The 21677-nt window shown below is 43.1% G+C and overlaps 1 protein-coding gene across 1 annotated transcript in view; it reads left to right on the forward strand.

Annotated features, from left to right (window-relative positions):
• Positions 1 to 20808, forward strand: part of plekhg2 (pleckstrin homology domain containing, family G (with RhoGef domain) member 2) — a 40822-nt gene extending 20014 nt beyond the window's left edge. Inside the window, exons 5-22 of the mRNA XM_077541733.1 lie at positions 1906 to 1972; positions 2221 to 2267; positions 4994 to 5144; positions 6583 to 6714; positions 7135 to 7317; positions 7386 to 7478; positions 8150 to 8236; positions 9401 to 9434; positions 10108 to 10206; positions 10305 to 10406; positions 11840 to 11881; positions 13650 to 13657; positions 13739 to 13861; positions 13936 to 14055; positions 14120 to 15989; positions 16922 to 17144; positions 17232 to 17975; positions 18135 to 20808. Of these exons, the coding sequence (XP_077397859.1) occupies positions 1906 to 1972; positions 2221 to 2267; positions 4994 to 5144; positions 6583 to 6714; positions 7135 to 7317; positions 7386 to 7478; positions 8150 to 8236; positions 9401 to 9434; positions 10108 to 10206; positions 10305 to 10406; positions 11840 to 11881; positions 13650 to 13657; positions 13739 to 13861; positions 13936 to 14055; positions 14120 to 15989; positions 16922 to 17144; positions 17232 to 17975; positions 18135 to 20580 (6571 nt within the window). The 3' untranslated portion in view covers positions 20581 to 20808. The remainder of the gene's footprint in view (positions 1 to 1905; positions 1973 to 2220; positions 2268 to 4993; positions 5145 to 6582; positions 6715 to 7134; positions 7318 to 7385; positions 7479 to 8149; positions 8237 to 9400; positions 9435 to 10107; positions 10207 to 10304; positions 10407 to 11839; positions 11882 to 13649; positions 13658 to 13738; positions 13862 to 13935; positions 14056 to 14119; positions 15990 to 16921; positions 17145 to 17231; positions 17976 to 18134) is intronic.
• The last annotated feature ends 869 nt before the right edge of the window (positions 20809 to 21677 follow it).

Raw genomic sequence — 21677 nt, forward strand, 5'->3', positions numbered from 1 at the left:
ATACATTATATACATTACGTTTTATTATTATTATTATTGTTTAACTTCCTGATCACCCTGTCTGGTGTTGTCTTTTGTCTGTTGTTATATTGTTGTTTTGTCCTTGTTGTGTTGTTTTGTCTTGGGTTGCGTTGTGATGCCATCCTGTGTGCGTTGTGATGGTTTATCTTGTTTTGTGTTGCTGCAGGTCCAGCAAACCTCACCCATGCATAAACACGCTCACACCGTATACTTAAGCAAGTGACGGCAGCCATTTACATTTCTCCAAGGTTGCAATTTGTCCCATTTTAGTCGCGTAAATGATAAACTTGCATCCCATAATTTTCGGCGTGGAGAAGAACACACACACACACGCAGTCAACTTTTCTGTTTCCTTTCGTGAGCGTTTACATACTGGGATTTTTTTATCCGTCTGCTCAGAGTTCAAATGGAGGTCAGCAGAAGGCTGGCAAAGGTCGTCAGTTAGTTTGTATTATTTTGTAGTGCGTTGTCATGAATTAGTTGTGTGTTGTGTCGAGTGCTATGTTGTGTTGTTTTTGTTCTCGCGTTTCATCATGTGTTTTATTTTGAGCTGTGTTGTTTTTTTGTTGTCTTCATACATTTTTTTCCTCATCTTGTGTTGTCTTATGTTAGTTTATGTTAGCATGTTGCTAGTATCTTCATGTTATGTTAAGCTCTTTCACACTGCACTTAACAATGCACAGTGCGGCGTCAATAAAACCAACAAACTTCCTCTTTGGCTGCTACGTAAACACGTGCACATATGTGCTAGCTTGCGTCCTTTTGCGCCAAGAAAACGAAGCTGGGGGTCAGACGGCCTAAAGTGTCTTATGGCAGTTTGACGTTTCTCTCCTCGTCCCCGTCTTCCCCCCGCAAGCCCCTCCCAAACGTCTTCTGGCCACAAACCAGGCCTGGCGCCAGAAGAGGGAGAGCGAGGGGCGAAAGGAGGAAAAGGAGGAAGTGAGGGTTGGGGGTTAAGGGGGGGGGAGGGTGGTGTTGCGGTCTTTGTGTGTTGTCAACGGAGAGTGTGAGAGTTGCGGTGAGGAAACTTGTTGTCGGCGTGTGACCACATCCAAGCCAAACATCCATGCTGGTTGCTCTGCGGACACTCACAATCAGTGATGTCATAGCGAGTGGGAGGGGCCCCCTCACACGCTTCCATGACAACATCTGGAAGTCACTTACTTGTTTTGCCGGCATGCTTCAGGTTTTGGAAATTCAGCCCACTTTCACTTGCTGACATGAAACTTGAGGTGATCATGACAAGAGGCCATGTTGGTTCGAAGCGGCCATTTTAGGCTCAACTGGCTCAGTTGCTTCCAATCAGGTTTTGAAAAAATTTAGTCCCCTTAAAGTCTGTTTGATGTACAAATGTGAAATTCGGTAAAATACGCAAGAAGTCTAATTCTTTGGTTTCAAGCAGCCATTTTAAAGGTCAATGGACTCAGTTCCTCTCCATTGGATTTGGATTGGATTTAGCAGAACTCACAAAAAGTTTCTTGAAGCTCAATGTCTTCTTTACTGTTTGACGCATCAAACTTGAAACAATAAACTTGTCCTGGAGATTTTGCTCCAAATGTAAAGCATGTTTAGTGGAGGATGTTCAATCTTTCAAATGTTGTGTTTGCTTGAAGCATGACGACGTTTCAACACTCATTAAAAGATGCTCGTAAAAGTCGTATGCAACATAAGCGTTTTATAGGCGCCCCCTAATGTCAGTCATGGATACATCCTTTCAAATTCTCCATCTGGCAGACCGCCAACACTTTTGCTTCTGTATTGTTTTTTTTTGTTGTTGTTTTTTTGAAGGAATGCTCTCAAAGTGTTGCCAAATGTTTTTCCTGTTCGTTAATTTATTCATTCGTTCACAAGATGTCTTCTCACCTTGTCCCCATTTCTCTGCAGTGAACTGCTGGAAGATTTAGAAAGAAGTCAGCACGCCGCCGCCATTGCTGACTGCTTTGTGGAAAGGGTGAGCGGCCTAAAAGTGCCCGTGTGTGTGTTTGTATGACAGGAAGCAGGTCGCAACCAGAAGGTCATTGACTCACACACACACTTCACGTTTGTTGAACTTGTGCTGCTGAGGATCAGACCGACACCCTGTGAAAATTGTGTGTGCGTGTGTACAGTCGTAATATTGTCCTCCAGCAGGCTAACAAGTGCTAGGCAAGTTTCGTTGTGAAAGAAAAATGAATTTGTGCTTGTTTGTGTGTCGAACAGAGCGAAGCGTTTGACATCTACACGCTGTACTGCATGAACTATCCCAAGTGAGTACATCACACAAGTGATTATTCCATCAATTGTCATTAAGGTTGAACATGAGTTGAATTTAATGGATAAAGCTATTCATTTATTATCGTCTGTATGAATGAATTATTAAACGCCAAAAAAATTAGCATATGCTATACGGTTAGCAATCGCAATTAGCATGAGTGCAATTTCATGATGGAATGGTTTCACCTTTGTGGCGTTTTTTTTTTCCTCTTATTTTTTTTGGCCATCTTTAATTTAGTTTAGTTTAGTTTTTGAGTTTTCTTCTCAGTATCTAGCTAAGGAAAATGTGTCCAAATGTCATTTTTAATTTTTCTCCCGAAGACAATCCGCGGCTGGCTGCTCATCGTTCCCCTTTCTCTGTGTTAAAATTGTGTTAACCAAGTGTGATCGCACTGCAGCAGCATTTTCTCAATACAAATACAAAATCCCACTTGTCAGGATTGAGAAAGTGACTAGACGAAACAGAAATACCCGGCAAAATAAAATTATTATGATATTAATAATAAAACTGAAAATGAGATGAAACAACATAATTCAGGATGGACAAGAACCAATTCCAAGTATTGTTTTGTTTTGTTTTGTTTTTAATTAATCTAATGAAGGCAATTTGGATGTGCTTTTTTTTTCTTCGTAATTCATTGTCGAGGTATCGAAACTCGATTTCCACAGATACCTGAACACAAATAACTCAGACGTGTGCAAAATTGCTAGTATTTACAGTTGACACTTTTGACTTTTGGGACAATAAAATGAGTCTGCAGCAACACTCCTTCCTCCGTCCCTCCCCACAGCCCCCGCGGGGGGGCCTTTGGCTCTCACCTCCGTCTGTTTCCTGTCAATTTGTCTGACGGAATCGCCAGGGCAGTAAACGCATCGCCAAAAAATTTCGTCATCTTTATTCTCCTTCAAGTAAAAATGTTCTTCATGTACTTTACAAACTTTCACACAACAGCTACACAAATGCAATCTAAACTCACACAACAGAAATATATGAAAAAACACACTTCCATACTAGTACAAACATGAACACGTACACAAGCGTGCGCACACGCACAAAAAGACACACACACAGTCATTGCCGTCACCTCGGTCAATTCTCGGCTTTTCGCCTCAGTGGAAAAAAAAAACAGAAAGTAGGTCAAATGCTTTCAGTGATCCAAACCAAAGGAGAAAAAAATATCTGGGCAGCTTTTGTGAGCTGCTTGACGTCCTGGTCAAATGAAGCTGAGAAGAACTGAAAATGTTTTCATGCTGACTTTTGTTGTTGTTGTTTTTTTCCCTTTGCAAGTCACAAATGCAAACATGAGCGTCAACACGTGTCTTTTGCTTCTACTCTTGTCCGTCATCCATAACAAACAAAAGTCCTAAATCACAACCACGTTCAACTCTTCTTGTTGTTCTTGTGAAATAGGAGCAAATATTTTGGGCTTTTGCCACTTTCTTGTGTGTTCTCCAACAAATGGGGATGATCAACTTGAACGTAACAGCTGCCTGATGGTTTTATTGCGCTCAAAAAACAATCCAAGAGGTTAGTCCTGATGCTATTGACCGTTAGCGACAGACGGATAAACATACTGACAGACATAAATGGGAGATTTTCATCTCATTTGATCAATAATGTTAAAGAAGATAGAAGACGAGATGGATTATTGTCAAGTGGAAATGATTGTCTTGTTTTGGTTTATCTCCTCAATAAATGTCCCTTCCTATTATTTTCCATCTGACATGATGGAATAACCTTTTTGAAAGGATTTTCATCTGTCATTTGTCTCCTGTTGGGCCTTCCTGCAACAATTTAGCATTTGCAAGCTGCTTCCACTTTGTTTGATTTCTTTTTCCTTTAGTCTACGGAGGGTCTCGCTTGGGAGGGAACGTTCCGGACCACAGGAAGTTTGAGGGCTCCGGCAGAGTCCCCCACACCGTCTCCCCCTTCCCCCCGGAGCGGCGAGGGGAGACTTGTATTAGTTTTCCCTCACACGAGGAGAAAAATGAACGGAGAAGCCAACGAGCCAAGAATTTGACGTAACTTGACGTGTGCAATGACAAATTTGAAAAAGGCTGAAAATCATTTCTGACAGCACATCAAGGACAGGAGCGGTCAAATGTGGGTGAGGAGGCGGTTGGGGTGGCGGGTGTGTTCACTTCGGGGGAGGCGTGTGGTTATTGTCCTCGAGGTTGAGTTTGAACACATGAAAGTTGCGCGGATGTCACATCTTGAAAAGGTTTTCAAGATGAAGAGATCACCACGGCAAAAGTTTGCGGAGAAACTTGCGATCTTCTCCAAAGTCCCAGAAAACTTCTCTTTGTCACTGATAGTGATGTGCTCCAAATATTGTTACCTAAATACATACCGATATTAATAAGAACAATAGTGTATCAATATTCTAGTTCTGATACTCCTCCGTGACGCTAGGGGGCGCAGTGGCGCCAGCGGCTCACGTGAGAAGGAATTTTGTCATCTCTCATCGGCGGATGTTTGGACACATTTTGGAAAGCCAAAGAAGGAAATCAGCGACTTGATAAAACAAATGCAGTCTGCAAACACTGACAAATAAACAAATTCAACATCAACTAAAGAGCATTCAGCTCATGCTGGTTTATTTTTTGCATCACTGCATCGTGTCGAATTGTATCGAATTATATCGTGGTATGTACCGTGTCGACAGGTTCACAAAGATCCTCTGATGACGTGTGATGATTTCTGTGTGTGCGTTTGCAGTTCGGTGTCGGTTCTGAGGGAGTGCATGAAGAACCAGAGCCTGGTCCGCTTCTTCCACGAGAGGCAGACCACCCTCAACCACTCGTTACCTCTGGAGGCGTACCTCCTCAAACCTGTGCAGCGCATACTCAAGTATCACCTCCTCCTACAGGTAACAACCTTTTGACGCTAAGCTAGTTAGATATGGTCAGGTCCGGTTACTACCACTGTCAGGTTTGCCTGTTTGACATTTATTAAACGCAACAAAAAGGAGAGAAGACACTCAGTTCGAAGCTTGTGAAGAGAGTGGAGAATAACTGACTGATACAATTCACTACTGCACTCTTTGAAAAAATCCCCTCCTCACCCTCTCTTTTTATTTGGTTTCCATGCCCCTAGTTACATAGGTGTTCCAACCCTAATAATGAAAACGCAAAACATAGTTGGAACACAGTGTACTTGTTTGTCTATGCGTGTGTGCATGTGAGTGGAAGGTTGTTGAGCACGTGTGGTCAAGTTTGCAATCATTTCTTAACAGACAACAGGCAACCTCAGCAGACTGACTCTAACCATTCTGCTGAGTTAGATATTCTGGTTCTTGTGCTTCTTGAGTCATCTTCTGTTCAGATAACATATGGTTAGGCTATGTGAATGTGAGTGTGGAGCAGAGTAAAAGCATTCTTCATTGCAAGCAGAAGCAATTCTTCATTGCAGCAAATGTATGATAACTTATATTTGCAATTATTCTTACAACCACCTTGTCCTCCAGGTGGCATCACTGACCACATCCTCCCCTTATGTGTAGTCCTTCAGCCGCATTTGAGGAAGGTGGCAAGTTGGATTTTCTGACCTTGACACTCTGAGATCGAGTTGAGTGGGATATGTCCGACATCCCACCTTCCTTAAATGCAGCATTCTTCTCCTACTTTTCGAATACAACTGAAAATGTGTTTGACAAAAAGGGAAATGCAAGTGAAGGGTACTTAACCCACCAATAGAAATGTACTGCTTCTCAATTTTCTTTTTGCATCCCTCCAAATCTCCTCCACGACTACAAACACGATCATTTGGCTATAAAATTGTAAATACACCTCTGCCTTATTAACAATTCAAAAAACAAAAAAAGGGACAAATTTAAACAAACTTACAAGAGTAACTTTATTATTAACATGTTTTAGTCTGTCACAAAAAGTGTAGTTTGAAGTGTATATATTTTCCCAAAATAAAATAATAATAATAATAATAATAATAATAATAATAATAACAACAACAAATGAGAGCACTATCGCCACCTACTGTAGTGGATGTGCAATTACACTTAATTCTTGTATGGCCAAAAAAAAAAAAAAAAAAAAAAAAAAAGCATGTTACCCAGGTCACAAACCCGGGGATTTTTTTTTTGGCCATACTATAATAAAATGTAATTGCACATCCACTACAGTAGGTGGCGGTGGTGCTCTCATTTTCAAGGAGATTTAGCTTCTCTGCAGAGGTAGCACTGCACTAGAGCGCCTCGTAGCACACAGTGACAATGGTGTGATGGTGAAAATGTTGATTGGCGTATGGAGAGCCGCGAACGTGGGCTAACATTTGTTTGTTTGTCATCCCAGGAACTGTCCAAGCATTTGGACAAGAGCGACCCGGGCTATGAGGTGGTGGAGGACGCCATCATCACCATGACGGCGGTGGCCTGGTACATCAACGACATGAAGAGGAAGCAGGAGCACGCCGTCCGATTGCAGGTACACCAAACGGCACCACGCTCCTGCAAATTCACATATTTGCAGATTTTTCTGACATTTATTTTCTTGATATATATTTTTAGATGTGGCCGATAAGGTGTCTTTCATCTATTTGTAGACTTTTCAATTTATTTCTATTTTTTGAAAACTCACTCCTGTTTATTTGCGCATATTTGTGATATAGCCCATGCTTATTGCAGAATATTGAGGGTTACAAAAATCCTTGAATTTGGGTGGTGGGAACCAATCCACATTTTTGTGGAAGGCACTAATTGGTGGTATATAACATCTGATTGAAGAACATATTAGGGCTGCAACTTATGATTATTTCAGTAACATCACCACACTGGCTCGATTTCTGATGAGCACGCGAGGATGGGATCGGCTGTCAGACTTGCGTGACGATTTGGATCTCCTCAGGAAATCGAGTCGCTGCTGGTGAACTGGAGCGGTCCCGACCTGAGCGGCTTTGGCGAGCTGGTTCTGGAAGCTTCCTTCAAGGTGCAGAGGGTGAAGAAGGAGCGCGCCTTCTTCCTGTTCGACAAGATGCTGCTGATCGCCAAGAAGCGCGTGGAGAGCTTCGTGTACAGCACGCACATCTTTGTAAGTGCCGGCAAACGACGGACGCGGCGCTCGGGAAGCTTTCTGAGTGACTTTCTTTTGTCGCGTAGTGCTGCAACCTCCTGCTGGTGGACGCCCTGAAGGACCCTCTGTGTTTCCGAGTGTCCGACCAGATGATTCCCAAACAGCAGCACGTCGTCCAGGTGACTTGTAGGAGAGTCTTCCCAACGTGTGCTTGGCTGCTTGAGCGCCCTCTAGTGGCTTCGTCCCATTAAAAGTGGCATTTGGCGTCATCATTCATCAGCGCACACATTTGGCTGTAAAATGATATTTTGGTCTCTATTTGTATGCAAAACCAACAGTCGCATGGCAATTTGTTTGAACTGAGCCGCGGCAACTTTATTTGAAAGACATCACTGAGCAACATATTAGCAGAGTGAGACTGATCTGTTTCATGGCGACTCGTCACACTTGTCCAAATGCTTCGAATTTACAAGCAGTCGGACTCAACATTTCTCAGACAAGTTCATCTTCCAACCACCCCTGGAATTGGACAAAGTGAAGCCAAGAATGTATTTTTTTGTCTTTATTATTTTTTCAAAAACGTTTTCAGCCTTCTACCTACCATCAAATGTAAATATTCATCCATGCTTGGACCCTGCTAATGAAAACAAAATGACCACTTGTGGATAAATGGTTTTGGGTGCGCACATGCGGCGGTGCAGGGATGTTGAAAAGAGTTTGTGCAGATCCTAAATTGTTTGACTTCCTTTGAGCCGCTTCAGTTGAAAACACAAACACACACATCCATGTGGTCTGCTTGCCTGACTGTCGTCTTTGTGTTTTTTCTTACCGTTTGATTGGTTGGATGCAGACCAAGAACATGGAGGAGAAGCGGCTGTGGGTTCACTACCTCAAGAAACTCATCGTGGAAAATCATCCGGCTTCTCTTCCACACAAGGTGGCTAATAAATGATACATTCAAAAAAACAAATAATATGTCGTCATGATGGTGGTGAAGTCAGGAGAGCGTTTCAAAACATAGACAAGAATAGTTTTCTGGTGGCCTCTGGTGCGCCCTGCTGGTCATTATTATTATTATCATTATTATTATTATCATTGTTATTATTATCATTATTATTATTATTATTATCATCATTATTATTATTATTATTACATGTTATTAGGAATTCAGCATTGAGGTGGCAAACGTACTCATACTCTGCTCTGTACATACAGTAAATAGACATACAGATAATTGAGTTAAAAAAAAAAAAAACTTGTAAAAGGCAAAGCAGGGATTCAACTGGTGCACTTTAGTAGAAGTAACAAATTACACAATCTGAATGTAAACTGCCAATGCCAGCTCAATTTTGGTCAAATGTATATAATTTAAAAGCAGCATAAGCCAATGACAACTGTTTTGTTTTTCAGGTTAAACAGAGAATCTTTGAATGACAAAAACTTTTTTCCACTAATAATCAATCAGGATCTCAAGCGAGGTTGACATTCCTTCCCTCGATTTACGACAGGTTGCCACTGTCCAATAGTTTTACAATTGATTATTCAAGTTGAATAATCACAATTTTATTTTGCACAAAAGTGTACATTACAAAAAAAAAAGTTCTTTCCCAATTCCTGTTTATGAACCAATTGTTTGTTTCTTTGTTTTTGTGATTTAAAAACAAATATTAAGCACTACCATACAAGATGCTTGATGTTGTACTACAACCTTTTTGAAGCTAATTCAGTTTTGGTTTGGTCTTCATTTTCCAAAGTAAAAGCAGATGTTTGAAAACAAAAAGAAGTTAATCCGTTTCTCGATTAGTTGTCTATTAATTAGACATCTCTACTATTTCCATCTTTTTTTACATTTGCATTTTCATCCGCAGAGGTTGAGAAAAGTAAGAATTAGAAAAGGACAGATCAGGTCTCGAATATGCGGAGTCAAAGTAAAAATGTGTCCAGAAAATATCTATGTAAAGAAGAAATACTGAGAAAATGTGCTTGACTACAGTGCTAAAATATTTGCAATTGTTTATTTCTTTCCACCACTGCACGAAAAGACGTTCTTGTAGTTGCCCACATTTTGTCATTGACGCATTCCAATTGTTGTGGTTTGCAGGCCAGACAGGTCCTCGGAGACAACTTCTGCCAGTGTGAGTGAACACACACACACGCACACACACACACACACACACAAACTGTCGAAACTAGCTTGTTGTGACACTGGAAAGAAAAACATTCGCGCTCACTCACCAAATATTTTGCATACCTTGCCAAGTTGATGAAGCCACTTATTTAGAAGAGACTTGCGCAATGGCCCTGAAATGCATTCAAGATTAATTAAGCCTATGTAGTGATATCATTATGTATTGTTTTTACATTGTAGGAAACACGTGACGTGTGATAGGTAGAAGTGAGCAGACCGTCAGCCCGACGGACTGCACGTACGCAGAAATGTCAGGCAGTTGCGAAAGAAAGATCATTTCAAGACATTTGGGGCAAAAATTGACCTTTTTTAATACTTGTGTCAATATGACCCGACATTCTGGGTTATTGTACAAAGTAACTTCATTTTTTTTAACAAAGGTTTTAGTACAAAACAACCCCAAGTAGTGGGTCAGTCCATTTTTGACCCAGCAGTTTTGTAGAGTGTAGAGTATGGGCAATTCAGTAAATGCTCTACATAACATCTCATAACATGGCAAATTCACTAATGACACTAAATGCATTCACATGAGTTTATGTCTTGCCATATTGCGTTTGTGTCAATTCTGTCAGACGTGCTTTTAGCGTGAGCTAAGCTAACAACCACTTCCTGTTGTCCAGCAGCCCCCCAGTTTGAGCAGGACCACCTGAAAAAGTTTTCTTCGGCTTCTCCGCGACTGGACAACATTCACGCTTATCACCGAGGACGACGTCAGTCAGGTCTGGAAAAAAAACATTTTCGTGTTTACATTGAAGAAAACTTAATTGCATCCCAAAAGTGGAGCAAAATAGAATGGATGTTTTGTTTGACCTTACAGAACCACCCGAGCTGCTAACGTACACGCCTGAAAAAAGCAGGAAGAGTTTCCCGCTGCTACTGGAGGGAAATCTTCCTTACAGACGCACCAGGAGGCAGTCAGGTACACCAAAATAAACCTGATCAAACAACTTGAAGTCAATCTGACTAAAAGTGGACATTGGCGTCATGAAAGTAGAAATTAAAGGCACATGGACACATAACAGAAGATGTAAAGACTAGGAGTGCACCGATCAATCGGCCGGCCAATTTATCTGCCCCGATTACCTTAATTTTTGGGGGATTGGTGATCGGCCAATCCCTTTAAAAATAAACCGATCTTTTCCACTGATCTCATCTCTCTCCTCAGAGATCTGAAAAAGTCAGCCAGTGTCCTCTTCTGCTGAGATGACTAATAAGCTTTTCATTTTTATGTGAGAGAACTACATAGTTTGTTTTACTTCACAGATCTGTTTGTTATGTGGAAAAAAAAAAATTGGGATCGGCAGGTCAGACTTTTTAGAAGTTCGGTGATCGGCCAGAAAATTGTGATCGGTGCACCCCTAGTAAAGGCACATCAAGAGTTAATAGTGAAGACAAAAGCAGAGGAGGCATTCCTATCTATTTTTCTTTTTTTTAAATAAATCAAGACACTAGGAGGCATAAAACTACACAATAAAGATGCGTGGAGGCATAAAAGTCAATTGAAGGTTTAAATGTTGGCATCAAGATTTTTTTAGTTAACAAAAACTAAACAAACAAGCAAAACTTAAATTCAAAAAACATTTTCATTAACAAAATAAAAACAATAATGCTTTTTTTTTTTTTTTAAACAAAACGAAAACTACTAAAACTAACTATAATTAGAGCAAAAATGTCCTTAGTTTTAGTCTTTGGTAATTAATTTAATGCATGAGCCTTTGGGGATAATTTTTAATGTGATTTTAAGTATTGTAAGTAAGTATTTATTGCAAATAAATACTTAAAAAATACTTACGTCGGTTAATATAGAAATAAATTATTCCTATATTAACCAGAATAAGGGCGTTTGGAGTTTGTTTGGAGTTTTGGAGTTTGTCTCCTCCCACATTCCAAAGACATGCATGGCAGGTTAATTGTTCGTCTCTGTGTGCCCCCGCGATTGGCTGGCAACCAGTTCAGGGCGTACCCCGCCTGCTGCCTGAAGCCAGCTGGGATAGGCTCCAGCACCCCCCACGACCCTTGTGAGGAATAAGTGGTTAAGAAAATGGATGGATGGAAAATAAAACGTAACTAAAATGAGAAATTCCAAAACTAATAACCCTGGTTGGCATAAATACAATTGAGACATAAAAGTAGACCTTAGCAACAATGAGACACAAATAAAACTTAAATATGTGTGAAAACATAAATTAGACTTTCAGATGCATAGAGAATAAAAGTGCATATTGAAGCCTGGAGGCCATAAAAGTAGGAATTGAAGGGAGCCAAAATGAGACAATTGGAAGCATAAAAGCCGACATTAAAGACCATGTCAGATCTTTCAGGAGACTGACAAAACGTACGTTTGTCTTTCAGCTCCAGCAAAGGACATCGAAGCAGCATTTCATCATCATCATGGTGAGTAATTTCCAAATCAAGTCAAACAATCAAAAAAAAAAAAGGCCGGTAAAATGTTGAAAGGAAATTCCGATGCAACTTTGATGGGTGTTTCATCTGCAAACATGAATAAAGTTTTTAATGTGTGAGTCATCGTCATTCATCACAAGGGGGAACTCCACTTGTACTGCAGATAAGCATCTCAAAGAGCACACCAACGCCAACAAAAATGCTTTCCACCATTAACTCAGCCATATTTTGATCGAAAGCTTGATGACCAATAGCAATGGTATTCTGAAGACAACACCCATAGTAGCTGTGTGGAGTAGATGCAAAGATAGCGGATCACAGAAGAGTTCATCAGAAGACGTATGGATAGACTTAAGCCTGGTTCATACATAAAGAGAATTGGGCTGTTTTTGGCCCGATATTGCTCCTTCCCGACCCCAGGACGTCAAACGCCCGACAATCTTTTGTCTTATAAGATTATCTTATAAGATTATCTTTATATGTGAGATGTGTTAAGAGTGGATTTGTCCCGATAATTGGGTCCAAAACCAGTCAGGGCCGACAATCTAAAATAATGAACATGTTCAATATTTACGACAAAAATCGTCTGCGCTAGCAACTGTGACGTCAAACGGAATGTAGCCAATCAAGAGGCGCCTTAACTAAAAAAGACGGAAGTGCGTGTATACAAAAACAACAAGCATATCAGAAAGCATGTCCGACCAGAAGCACAAAGTCCGGTGGACCTCTAACATGGAGGACCATCATGGGAGAAGTAGTCCGCAAACCACCATCATTACTTCCACTTCGTCGCGTTTGTTGTCTTCCATGTTGTGTCTCGTCGTTTCCAAGTTGTTTCAGTTGTTTGTTTGGTTTCCCCCTTCTGGTTCTGATTAGATCACGTATAATCACGCGAGAGGTCTCTCACGGAGGACTGGAATCTTGACCAGTGTTGAGATGATAATCTTTATGTTTGTGAGGGAGCTGTAATGAGATTATCTGCGCACCATACACACAATAGGACCAAAGCTGTTAAATGCACGATTTTTTATCTTTATGTGTGGCATCTGACAAAGATAAAAAAATCTTTTGATTTATGTGTACCAGGCTTAAAGGCACATGGAGAGATAAAACTGGACTGAAAGACACTTGCAGACATTCACCATATGTGGGAGGCCGCATGAGTAAAATGAAAGACATCTGGGGACAGGAAAGTACATGAAAAGATGTGCTTGCAGACAGACACATGGACACATAAAAGTAGACTTCAGGAAATGTCAAGACAAAAAGACACATGAACAGACGAAAAGACGCAAAGACAAACAGATAAAACAACACCTGTGGAGGAGACATTAAAGAAGATTGGAGAATAAAAGTAGACATTAAATACACGACTGAAAGAGACTTGACAACATAAAAATCGACTTTAAGATCTGGAGACCAGCTCCGAGGTAAGAGTAGACTTCAAGACACTTGAGAGACACTTAAGAGGGGACGTAAAGGTGGTCGACATTTGAGACAATGGGAGATGGACAGACAAAATAAACCTCAAATTCACCAAAATATTTGATGTTGCGCTTGTTAGTGTTCGACACCAAGTCCAGTAGTACGTTTTGTCAAATTCAAGCTACGTGCTAAACAGACAACGAAGACGTCAGCGAGCTCTTGTTCATTTAAAAAAAGTTGAGTCGCTTCTTGCTCCAAGAGACAATCCGTTTGCATTCTGCTAACATTCTTCTCCTCTCTCCTTTCTTCAACCTCATCTGACGTCTCCTTGCAGCCCTGAAGGTTAGAGCATGTCACAATACTGCCTTTTGTTTCATGTGAGCGCCAGCTGATGTTGTGACCAGCCTTGTAAATGTTTGCCAGCAAGCCGACAGCGAGGGCCAACTGAACCGGGCCGACAGTTTGAGCTCGGCAGGAAGCAGCAGTACGCTGGCCTCATCTGTCATCCAGATGGAATCGGAGCAGAACCACAAGCAGGAACAACAGGTGAGCTTCATTCAAACATGCGCTCACTGAAGATGAATTCATCCTTGACATGTTTTTGTTTTAATCTTTTCTAGGAAGAGGAAGATGATGAAGAAGATTTAGCATCACTCTGTGCTCCCCCGACTCTGTCCATCACAGAGGAGATCCTGGAGTTCATCAACCAGAGCCGTGCCAGGGAGGCGCTGGTTTCCATGGTGAGCAAACCTCACGCTTGAAAGAGTCCAGCATGGCACTAAACACCCTTTCTGATCTTCTCAGGAGCAGGTGCTGGATCAGCCCGTTGAGTCGCAGCCTTCACCTTATGAAAGCAACTTCACCTGCCCGCTGCCACCAGTTGCTTCCAGCCCGGAGGAGATGCTCACTCTGGACCCCCTGCAGGAGGAAGTGGAAACTTGCCAGAACCAAGCCGCTGAAGAGCAGACCGCTGACTGGCCAAAGGAACTTGAAAGTGCTAATGTGGTCCATCATGTGAAAGTCGAAAATGGATTGCAAGCAGAAGAGGAGGCACAAGAGGAAGCGTTAGAAGAAGAAATAGATCTTAGGAAAACATCAGAAGAAGGCGAGCACGAGAACATTCTCACCATACTGACCCCACTCGCTCCCCCAACAGAAATTCCTCCTTCCGTCTCAGTCATGGAGGACGGCGAGGCGAGTAGTTACTTAATTGAGGAGGAGGCTACCGATTCCCCCACAAATCCAGATGACGGTCTTGGAGGCAGCCCAAGTGCCAAGCCAAAAAGAGCCTCTGCTCTGACCCGACATGACAAAAGGATCATTGAAAAAATCAGAAGTTATTATGAGGCAGCAGCTGAACTGGAAGAGGACCAGGAGGCAGAAGATGCCGAACCAGAAGAAAATGAGACATGTAGTAGAGACACTTTCTCACAAAACCCCTCGGGACTAGTGAAAGATTCTGTGTCACTTATCACAGGTGATGACCAAGAGGGGGCTAAGAATGAATCAGTTGAAACTGAGACTGGCCACCATATAGAGATCACTTATCCAGCTGGTCCAGACTTCCCGGAACTTTTAGAAGATTCTCATGAACATGAAGGACATGTTGATACACTGATTAGCCTTGCGGATTTGGAAGCCAAAGACCGAAATCTCCCAGATAAGTCACCAAACTTCACCCGGATGGAAGATCATGAAAATCCAAATGAGGTTCTTGTGGATCTGCCGTCAACCAGCGTCCAGCCCAGTGAAGTTGAAAAGGAAATGGAGGGAGAAAAAGGAAGTGTCAGCAACCAACAATCCGATAAAGAACTGAATGAAGGAGCAGAGAACCGTCAACAAGATGAAAATCCAAGGCAAGAAGAAGGAGAGAGAAATGACACAATTAAAAGTCTTCCTCTCCAATTGGCAAGGACGAATGAGACTGAATGGAACCAAAAAGAATCTAAGGAAGAAAAGGGAATTCTCAAAGAATCCTCAACAACTCTATCAAATGCCCCACAAAGTCATAAAACTTGGACTAGAAGCAAACATAAAGTGAGCAAGACCAGTAGAACCCTTGAAGAACTTCCAAGTCAAATTCAACTTGGACGAGGTTGCCGACAGTCCAGGATTGTCTCAACTAACCGGGCCTTGTTTGAGGGCATGGTCTCGGACATCACCGCAATCGGCTTATTTGAGGCCAGCCCTGTGGCGGATCCTTCACTGATGGAGAACTCTGAGCGAATCCTCAGCAAAGTTCAAACTCTTGCCAGTATGTACAGTGCGAAGGCTGGCACCATGAAGGTGCCCTTGCATCAAAAACGGGCCATTTTTGTTCGCAACAGAAATGCAGCTTTGACTGGGCTGTCTTCAGTTTCAAGCCAGACTCAGACTCAGGAGACTAAATGTAAGCTGGAAGTGAGAAAACAGACAAAATGGGACATCTCAAGTCATGCTCCTCCCAAAATAAGTGACAGTCCCATTGATGCCAAGCCCAGATCTAAATGTGACGCACAGACCGAATCCCAAAGATTCTCTCAGACCAAAGACAAGAACAATCCTATCACTCAGGCCAAGAATAAATTGCATGTCCCCGCTAATGCACAGATGCCATGTGAACGCCAGAACCACACCAAGACCGACGGCAAGAACCAGAATCACACCATGAACCAGGAGGACAATAAGATCCTGGGTGAGAGGGTTATGAAAGAAAGACTTGCTCCATGGTGTTCAAACAGCAAACACAGATTTAACTTTGAGTTTCTTGCACATATCACTGGCGCTGTGTTCAAAAGCCATCTTGTTTCAGGAAACGTAAAAATCACCATATTTGTGGAGCAATTAACGTTGCATTGACAAGGAGTTAGATTGGTTAAATAATTGGTTAAGAAAAAAAACATCCACCTGACCAATAGTGTATCCATTTGTGAAAAAATGTCAAATTGACCAAATTTGGACATTCGAGCTTTCGGCCCAATGCAAGCCCTGTAAGACCTCAGACTTTCTAAGACCAAGCACAGGTGTCAAACTCCTCAAGGGATATTTTAGATCAGTGGTGTCAAAGTCTGGTCCTCGAGGGCCTGAGTCCTGCATGTTTTTGAGGTTTCCTCCCGTTCAACACAGCTGATTCATATTTAAGCTCATCGGCAAACTCTGCAGGAGCCTGATAATGATCACGTGTGTTGGAGTAGAGATATCTCGAAAACATGCAGAACTCAGGCCCTCGAGGACCGGACCTTGACACGTGTTTTAGATGTTCCCCTCCTCCAACATACATGATTCAATTGATCAGCTCATCAACAAACTCTACAGGAGGCTGTTAACAACCATGATCATTTCAACTGGGAAGGAAACATTTTGGGTGTTGGCAGGGCCTGGAGTGGTCATTTCCCAACCTAGAGGTTGTAGATTAGCTCCAAAGCGCTCTGAGGGCCTTAATAGGTGGGAAAGTCCCATACAAGTGAAAGACCATTTCCTACTGTATTTAAAACAAAAACAAAACTTGAGGACCTGAGTTTGATACCTGCGCCTGAGTGACTAGATAAACAGATGGTTCCAGGTTTCTTAGTAATCACATATGATCCATTACTGTGAGGTTTGTCACTCATTAATGTTCTTTTGTAGATGTCCTGAAAAAGGCGGCACCCAGTGACGAGCCGAAGTCTCCCTGCCGTCTTGAGTCCCACAGATTCACCCTCTCCAGGCCCAGGGACTTCATCACAGCGCTGAACAAAGAACACAACTCTGGGAAACTGGATGATAAACTTGAGTCATCCGTCACACGAGACGCAAGATTAGTTGCTTCACTAACAACTTGTTCAAGTCAAGATAAGAGTAGCGCCTCAAGGTTCGTACGCTTTGTACATCATAAAGTTGATCGATCCAGTCTGCCTTGTGTCCTAAGACAAAAGACCTTTTCCATGCCTGTCTGTAGGTCAGAGCTGAGAGAAGAGCATGTTTACACAGAAGACACAGCGTCTGTAAACAGCATTGTTGAACACTCTCGTCTGTCTTCTCACATACCACATTGGAATGTTTCCAAAGAGGAAAATGGTCATGACCAATATAAACAGGATTTACCAGCTGTGCAAGACAAACATGATCCACAATCCCAGATCCCTGCAAAGTATCACAAGAGTACACGTCAACCAAGCAAGGACCAGCACAGTGTTTGCTCGGGGCCGGAATACTTACTGTGTACTGGACCCCGGCATGGAGATTCAAGCCCAGGAGAGATGATCATGTTATCATCAGTAAACAACCTGACGGCCCCACAACAACAGACTTTCTTTGTCCAAAAACCCATGGAGGAGTGTCATAAAGATGCTTTAAGCCTAATGGGTGGGAGACAACCTGTCGTGGGTGTCCCCAGAGGCTCAAGCAACGAGGATCTGCCATCGATTAATAAGAGCAAGTGTGAATTAAATAGTTTTTCACAACCAACATGGAAATGTTTTCCTGATAAGAAAGTTCCCGGGCCAACATTGCCGAGACAACCACGAGAGGGACCAAATCCATTGTTGTCCATGCAAGTCCTGGAGTCAAATGGCCATCAAAGTTACTCTCCAATGGTGGAGTCTCATGACTGTCTGACAAAATTCACCAGCCAGAAGCCTTTGGCCCTCCAGGCCATGTCGAATACCGGGAAAGTCCATTTCAGCACTTCATCCGAATTTAGGTAAGTCTGCCATTTATTCAACCAAAAAACTACAAACTATAACTAAAACTGAACACAATGAAAAACTAAAGAATGTTTCCTTAATGTCTGTTTTTCCTTGGAGCTCTTTGTATTTTAGAAGAATCTGAAATGTTTACAAATGATCTTTGTCTACTCCAGGAAGCCAGACCAGCAGGGTCCAGGACGGCCTACTAACCGGCCCATTTTAGGCCCCCCTTCAGGATGCCGCTCTCCTCCCCGAGCCGTGTTGGATGTGTTCTGTCAGGTAGAGCCATCAAGCCCTCTCATGGTCACAAGTGACAAGGAAACACATTTGGGAACATTTCGGCACACCTCTCCTTCCTCCATTATTTCTCCGAACCCCACTCCATCCTCTGTTTCTGCTAGAGCACCCACATGCTCCTCACCATCGAGATGTTCCTCACCATTCAGGGTCATTCCGCTATCTTCTCCCACCCCCTTGGCAAACGAAGGGTTTGTTTCTCCAGACATCATCTCCAGGACTCACCCAAGTTTCTCTGCTCCTCCATCATCTGTCAGGAGTTTCTCCAAGAGTTCTCCTCCTGCCTCCTCTCCAACACACTCCTCTGCTTTAAGTCCCACGTCATCGAAAGGAGCAGGACCTTCTTCCCCGATACAGCCCCTTTCCCTCCGCTCTCCACCTTGTTCCTCTCCTGTTGCGTCTTCCTCCACATTCACAAGATCCCTAGCTGCCTCCTGCATCAGTCAAACTTTGGCCAAAAAGAACAACACCAGGCATCAAGTCCAAAGTTCGCACACACCAAGTCCTTCGTCTGTGCCATCCTCTCATCTTCGACGGTGTTCCCCATCACCTAGGCTCTCTCACAGCCAGGAGGTTTCGTCCGCACTAACCTCCTCCCATTCTATCGATCGGAATCTGCAATGTCCACCATCTCCTCTCAGGTCCACTTGTCCTTCTCCTTCTTCTGCCCACTCAACTTTGTACTCTAATTCACAAAATGCTTCTTCTTCTTATCCATTTAAAAGAGCCATTCACCATCAGCCCCTGTCCAGCACGTCTGCTCATCATTATCATCAGTCTCTTACCCACAACGTGGAATTATCACAGAATGCCAACATTATCTTACCTACAAGTTACAATTGTGGTTTAAGTAGCGAGATCTGCTCTCCCAGTCCACCGAAAGTTAAATTAGCTAATGTTAGCAGCAGTATCACTGCCCTGCAACAAACTGGTGATCGTCTCTCCTTTGGATCACACAACCGCATAGCACGGCCGTTTTCTGCATCCGAGCCAAACTCAAGAGTCCAGTCCCCGTCTACAGCCGTGAGCCCCCCTTCCTTTACGCGCCTCTGCTCTCCCCCCCCTCAGCATAATTCTGTCTCTGCCATGGTAAACAAGCCTCCCCACCCCAGATGTTCTCGGACCAGAGGGGCAAGTTCCCATAATCCTTTAGGTCTAACTCTGAAGATTCCTGACGCATCCTCAACAAGTCTCACAACTGGACCTGCTGCCCCTCAAATCCTCTCACCGCCGGCTATCGGTGTGTCACTTTGGACTTGCAATGTCACAACACCCCAACCCAGAAATCCTCAATTTATCTCCCCTCCTTGCTCATGTTCTTCTTGTTCCGGTCTACAGAATGCAAATTTTTCCACTCCCACTTCTGTCTTACTGCGCAGTTCCGAAGCTGGATCCCCTCATGGACACCCAAATAAACCTCTCATTCTACAGAGGTCGCTCTCTAACCTGTCAGACACCTCCACAAGTCCAGTTCAGAGAGAAGCTTGTGAACCGCATTCCTCCTGGGCTGAGAGGTCTCATGGCTTCACTGATACCTTTGACCAGCGAGAGTCTGGTTTGGCCAGCCCAACGAGTAGATGGTCCTCCTTTGGCGGTTCATCATCTTGCCTCAGCCCTCGAGGTGGACTTCAGTCACCAGCCTCTCCTCGGAGGTTTACCCCTGGCAGGAGCGACTCTGGTCTAGAGCATTTGAGCAGCGACCCTTCGCTGGATGGACAGCTGCTTGGCAGCAACTATCATGGACGTGATGGCTTCCATGCAAGCGGGACCTCCACCGGTATCACCTCGACTTATCCACTAACCTCCCTCTCGCAATCCCTCCACTCCCCGATGGCGGCAAATTACGGAGATCCACAGCTGGAGCAGGAGAGCTGTCGCAGCCAGCTAATTTGTGCCTACTTAAGCAGACCTCCTTCAGAGCCCGACTTTGCCTCCTCCTCCTACGTGGTCCGATCCTCGCCTCCAGCTGCCCACCGCCAAATCTATCAGGCCCAGTTGCAATCACCTCCCCAGGCCACCCATGTTCGAGCTTCTGTGTCATCACCGGCAACCTTTGCCTGTCCATCTCCGAGCAAAGTGTCCAATCAGAGGACGAGCTACGCCACCACCGTCAACTTGCAGATCGCCGGAAGTGGTCGAATAACTTCTTTCAGCACTGCCCATGTGAGCGTGAGCCAGACACCAGCCGATGGAGCTGCAAACGGAGAAATCCACAACACCAGACGAGTAAGCATGAATGGACTATCACACGTTTCTTCTGTGCTTCCTCATAACTACGGCCAACTATATGAAACGTCATCCAGCCATCATAAAGAAATGTAATCTTTCTCCAAGAGCCATGTTGGATTATGTTCCTATTTGGAGGAAGATGGGATGACTTGAGTGCATTGTGGCTTTTGAAGAGCCTTGACCATGTGCAAAATGTGACTAAAATGAGAGTAGAGAAACTCTGAATGTTTTTGGAGTAGATGTGAAGTCTCAACACCTTCATTTGCCCAAAGTGTAAACAAAAAAAAAAATCTTTGTGTAAAAAAAAAAAAAAAAAAAAAAAAAAAAGGCCTCTGTTTGAAAAATGCTGTAAGCAATCACATTTATGTTCTGTACTATCATGAGTCACGATACTAATATTATTTGTACTCGTAATGAAATAATAACCATTTGTAGTCATTTTAATTGTTTATTTATGAATTCTCATTAGCACTTAGCAGCAGATGATTTGCACAGCGTGCTCAGCTCTTTGGCGTGTTTGTGTTGGCGATGACGTGTCTGGAACATTCAGACCAACTCAATTTAAATGTCAACTTGACACTTACAAACTATAAAAAAGAAACTAAGGGACGGCCTGCAATTGTGAACACATCTGTGGACGTCACATTTGTGGACATTTGTTGTTTAGTTGGAAATATTGCCAAGTCCATTCCTGTGTGGCATTAGTTTGACTTCAGAGAGTCGAAGAGTAACAATGGATAAGGTTATAATTCAGAAATAATCTAAGATGTTTCCTCTCAAACGGACATTCTCACCTTGTCATTGGCAAAATAAGCAATACCCATAAAGTACGATGGTACCTTGACTTATCAGTTTAGTTTGTTCTGTGACCGGGCTTGTAACTCAATTGGAGGATCCAGGTCCAGAAACTAAGGCCCCGTCCACATGAAAGCCAGTTTCAATGTATCCGCACATGTTTCTTACCGTTTCGGCAGTTCGTCCACACGACGTCTCGGTTTCAGAGCTTGAAACCGATCACTTTTGGAATCGGGCTCCAGAGTGGAAAGATGTTTCATGCGCCTACGCACATGGCAGGTGGACACAAAACTGCTCAATCTGGTTTTACTTAGTTGCATGTGCACGTACAACAGTGGTGTCCAAACTCAGTCCTGAAAGGCCGGAGTCCTGCTGCGTTTGGATTTTTTCCTGCT

The sequence above is a fragment of the Festucalex cinctus genome, chromosome 13 (assembly GCF_051991245.1).
Source record: "Festucalex cinctus isolate MCC-2025b chromosome 13, RoL_Fcin_1.0, whole genome shotgun sequence".
In the NCBI taxonomy this organism is placed as follows: domain Eukaryota; kingdom Metazoa; phylum Chordata; class Actinopteri; order Syngnathiformes; family Syngnathidae; genus Festucalex; species Festucalex cinctus.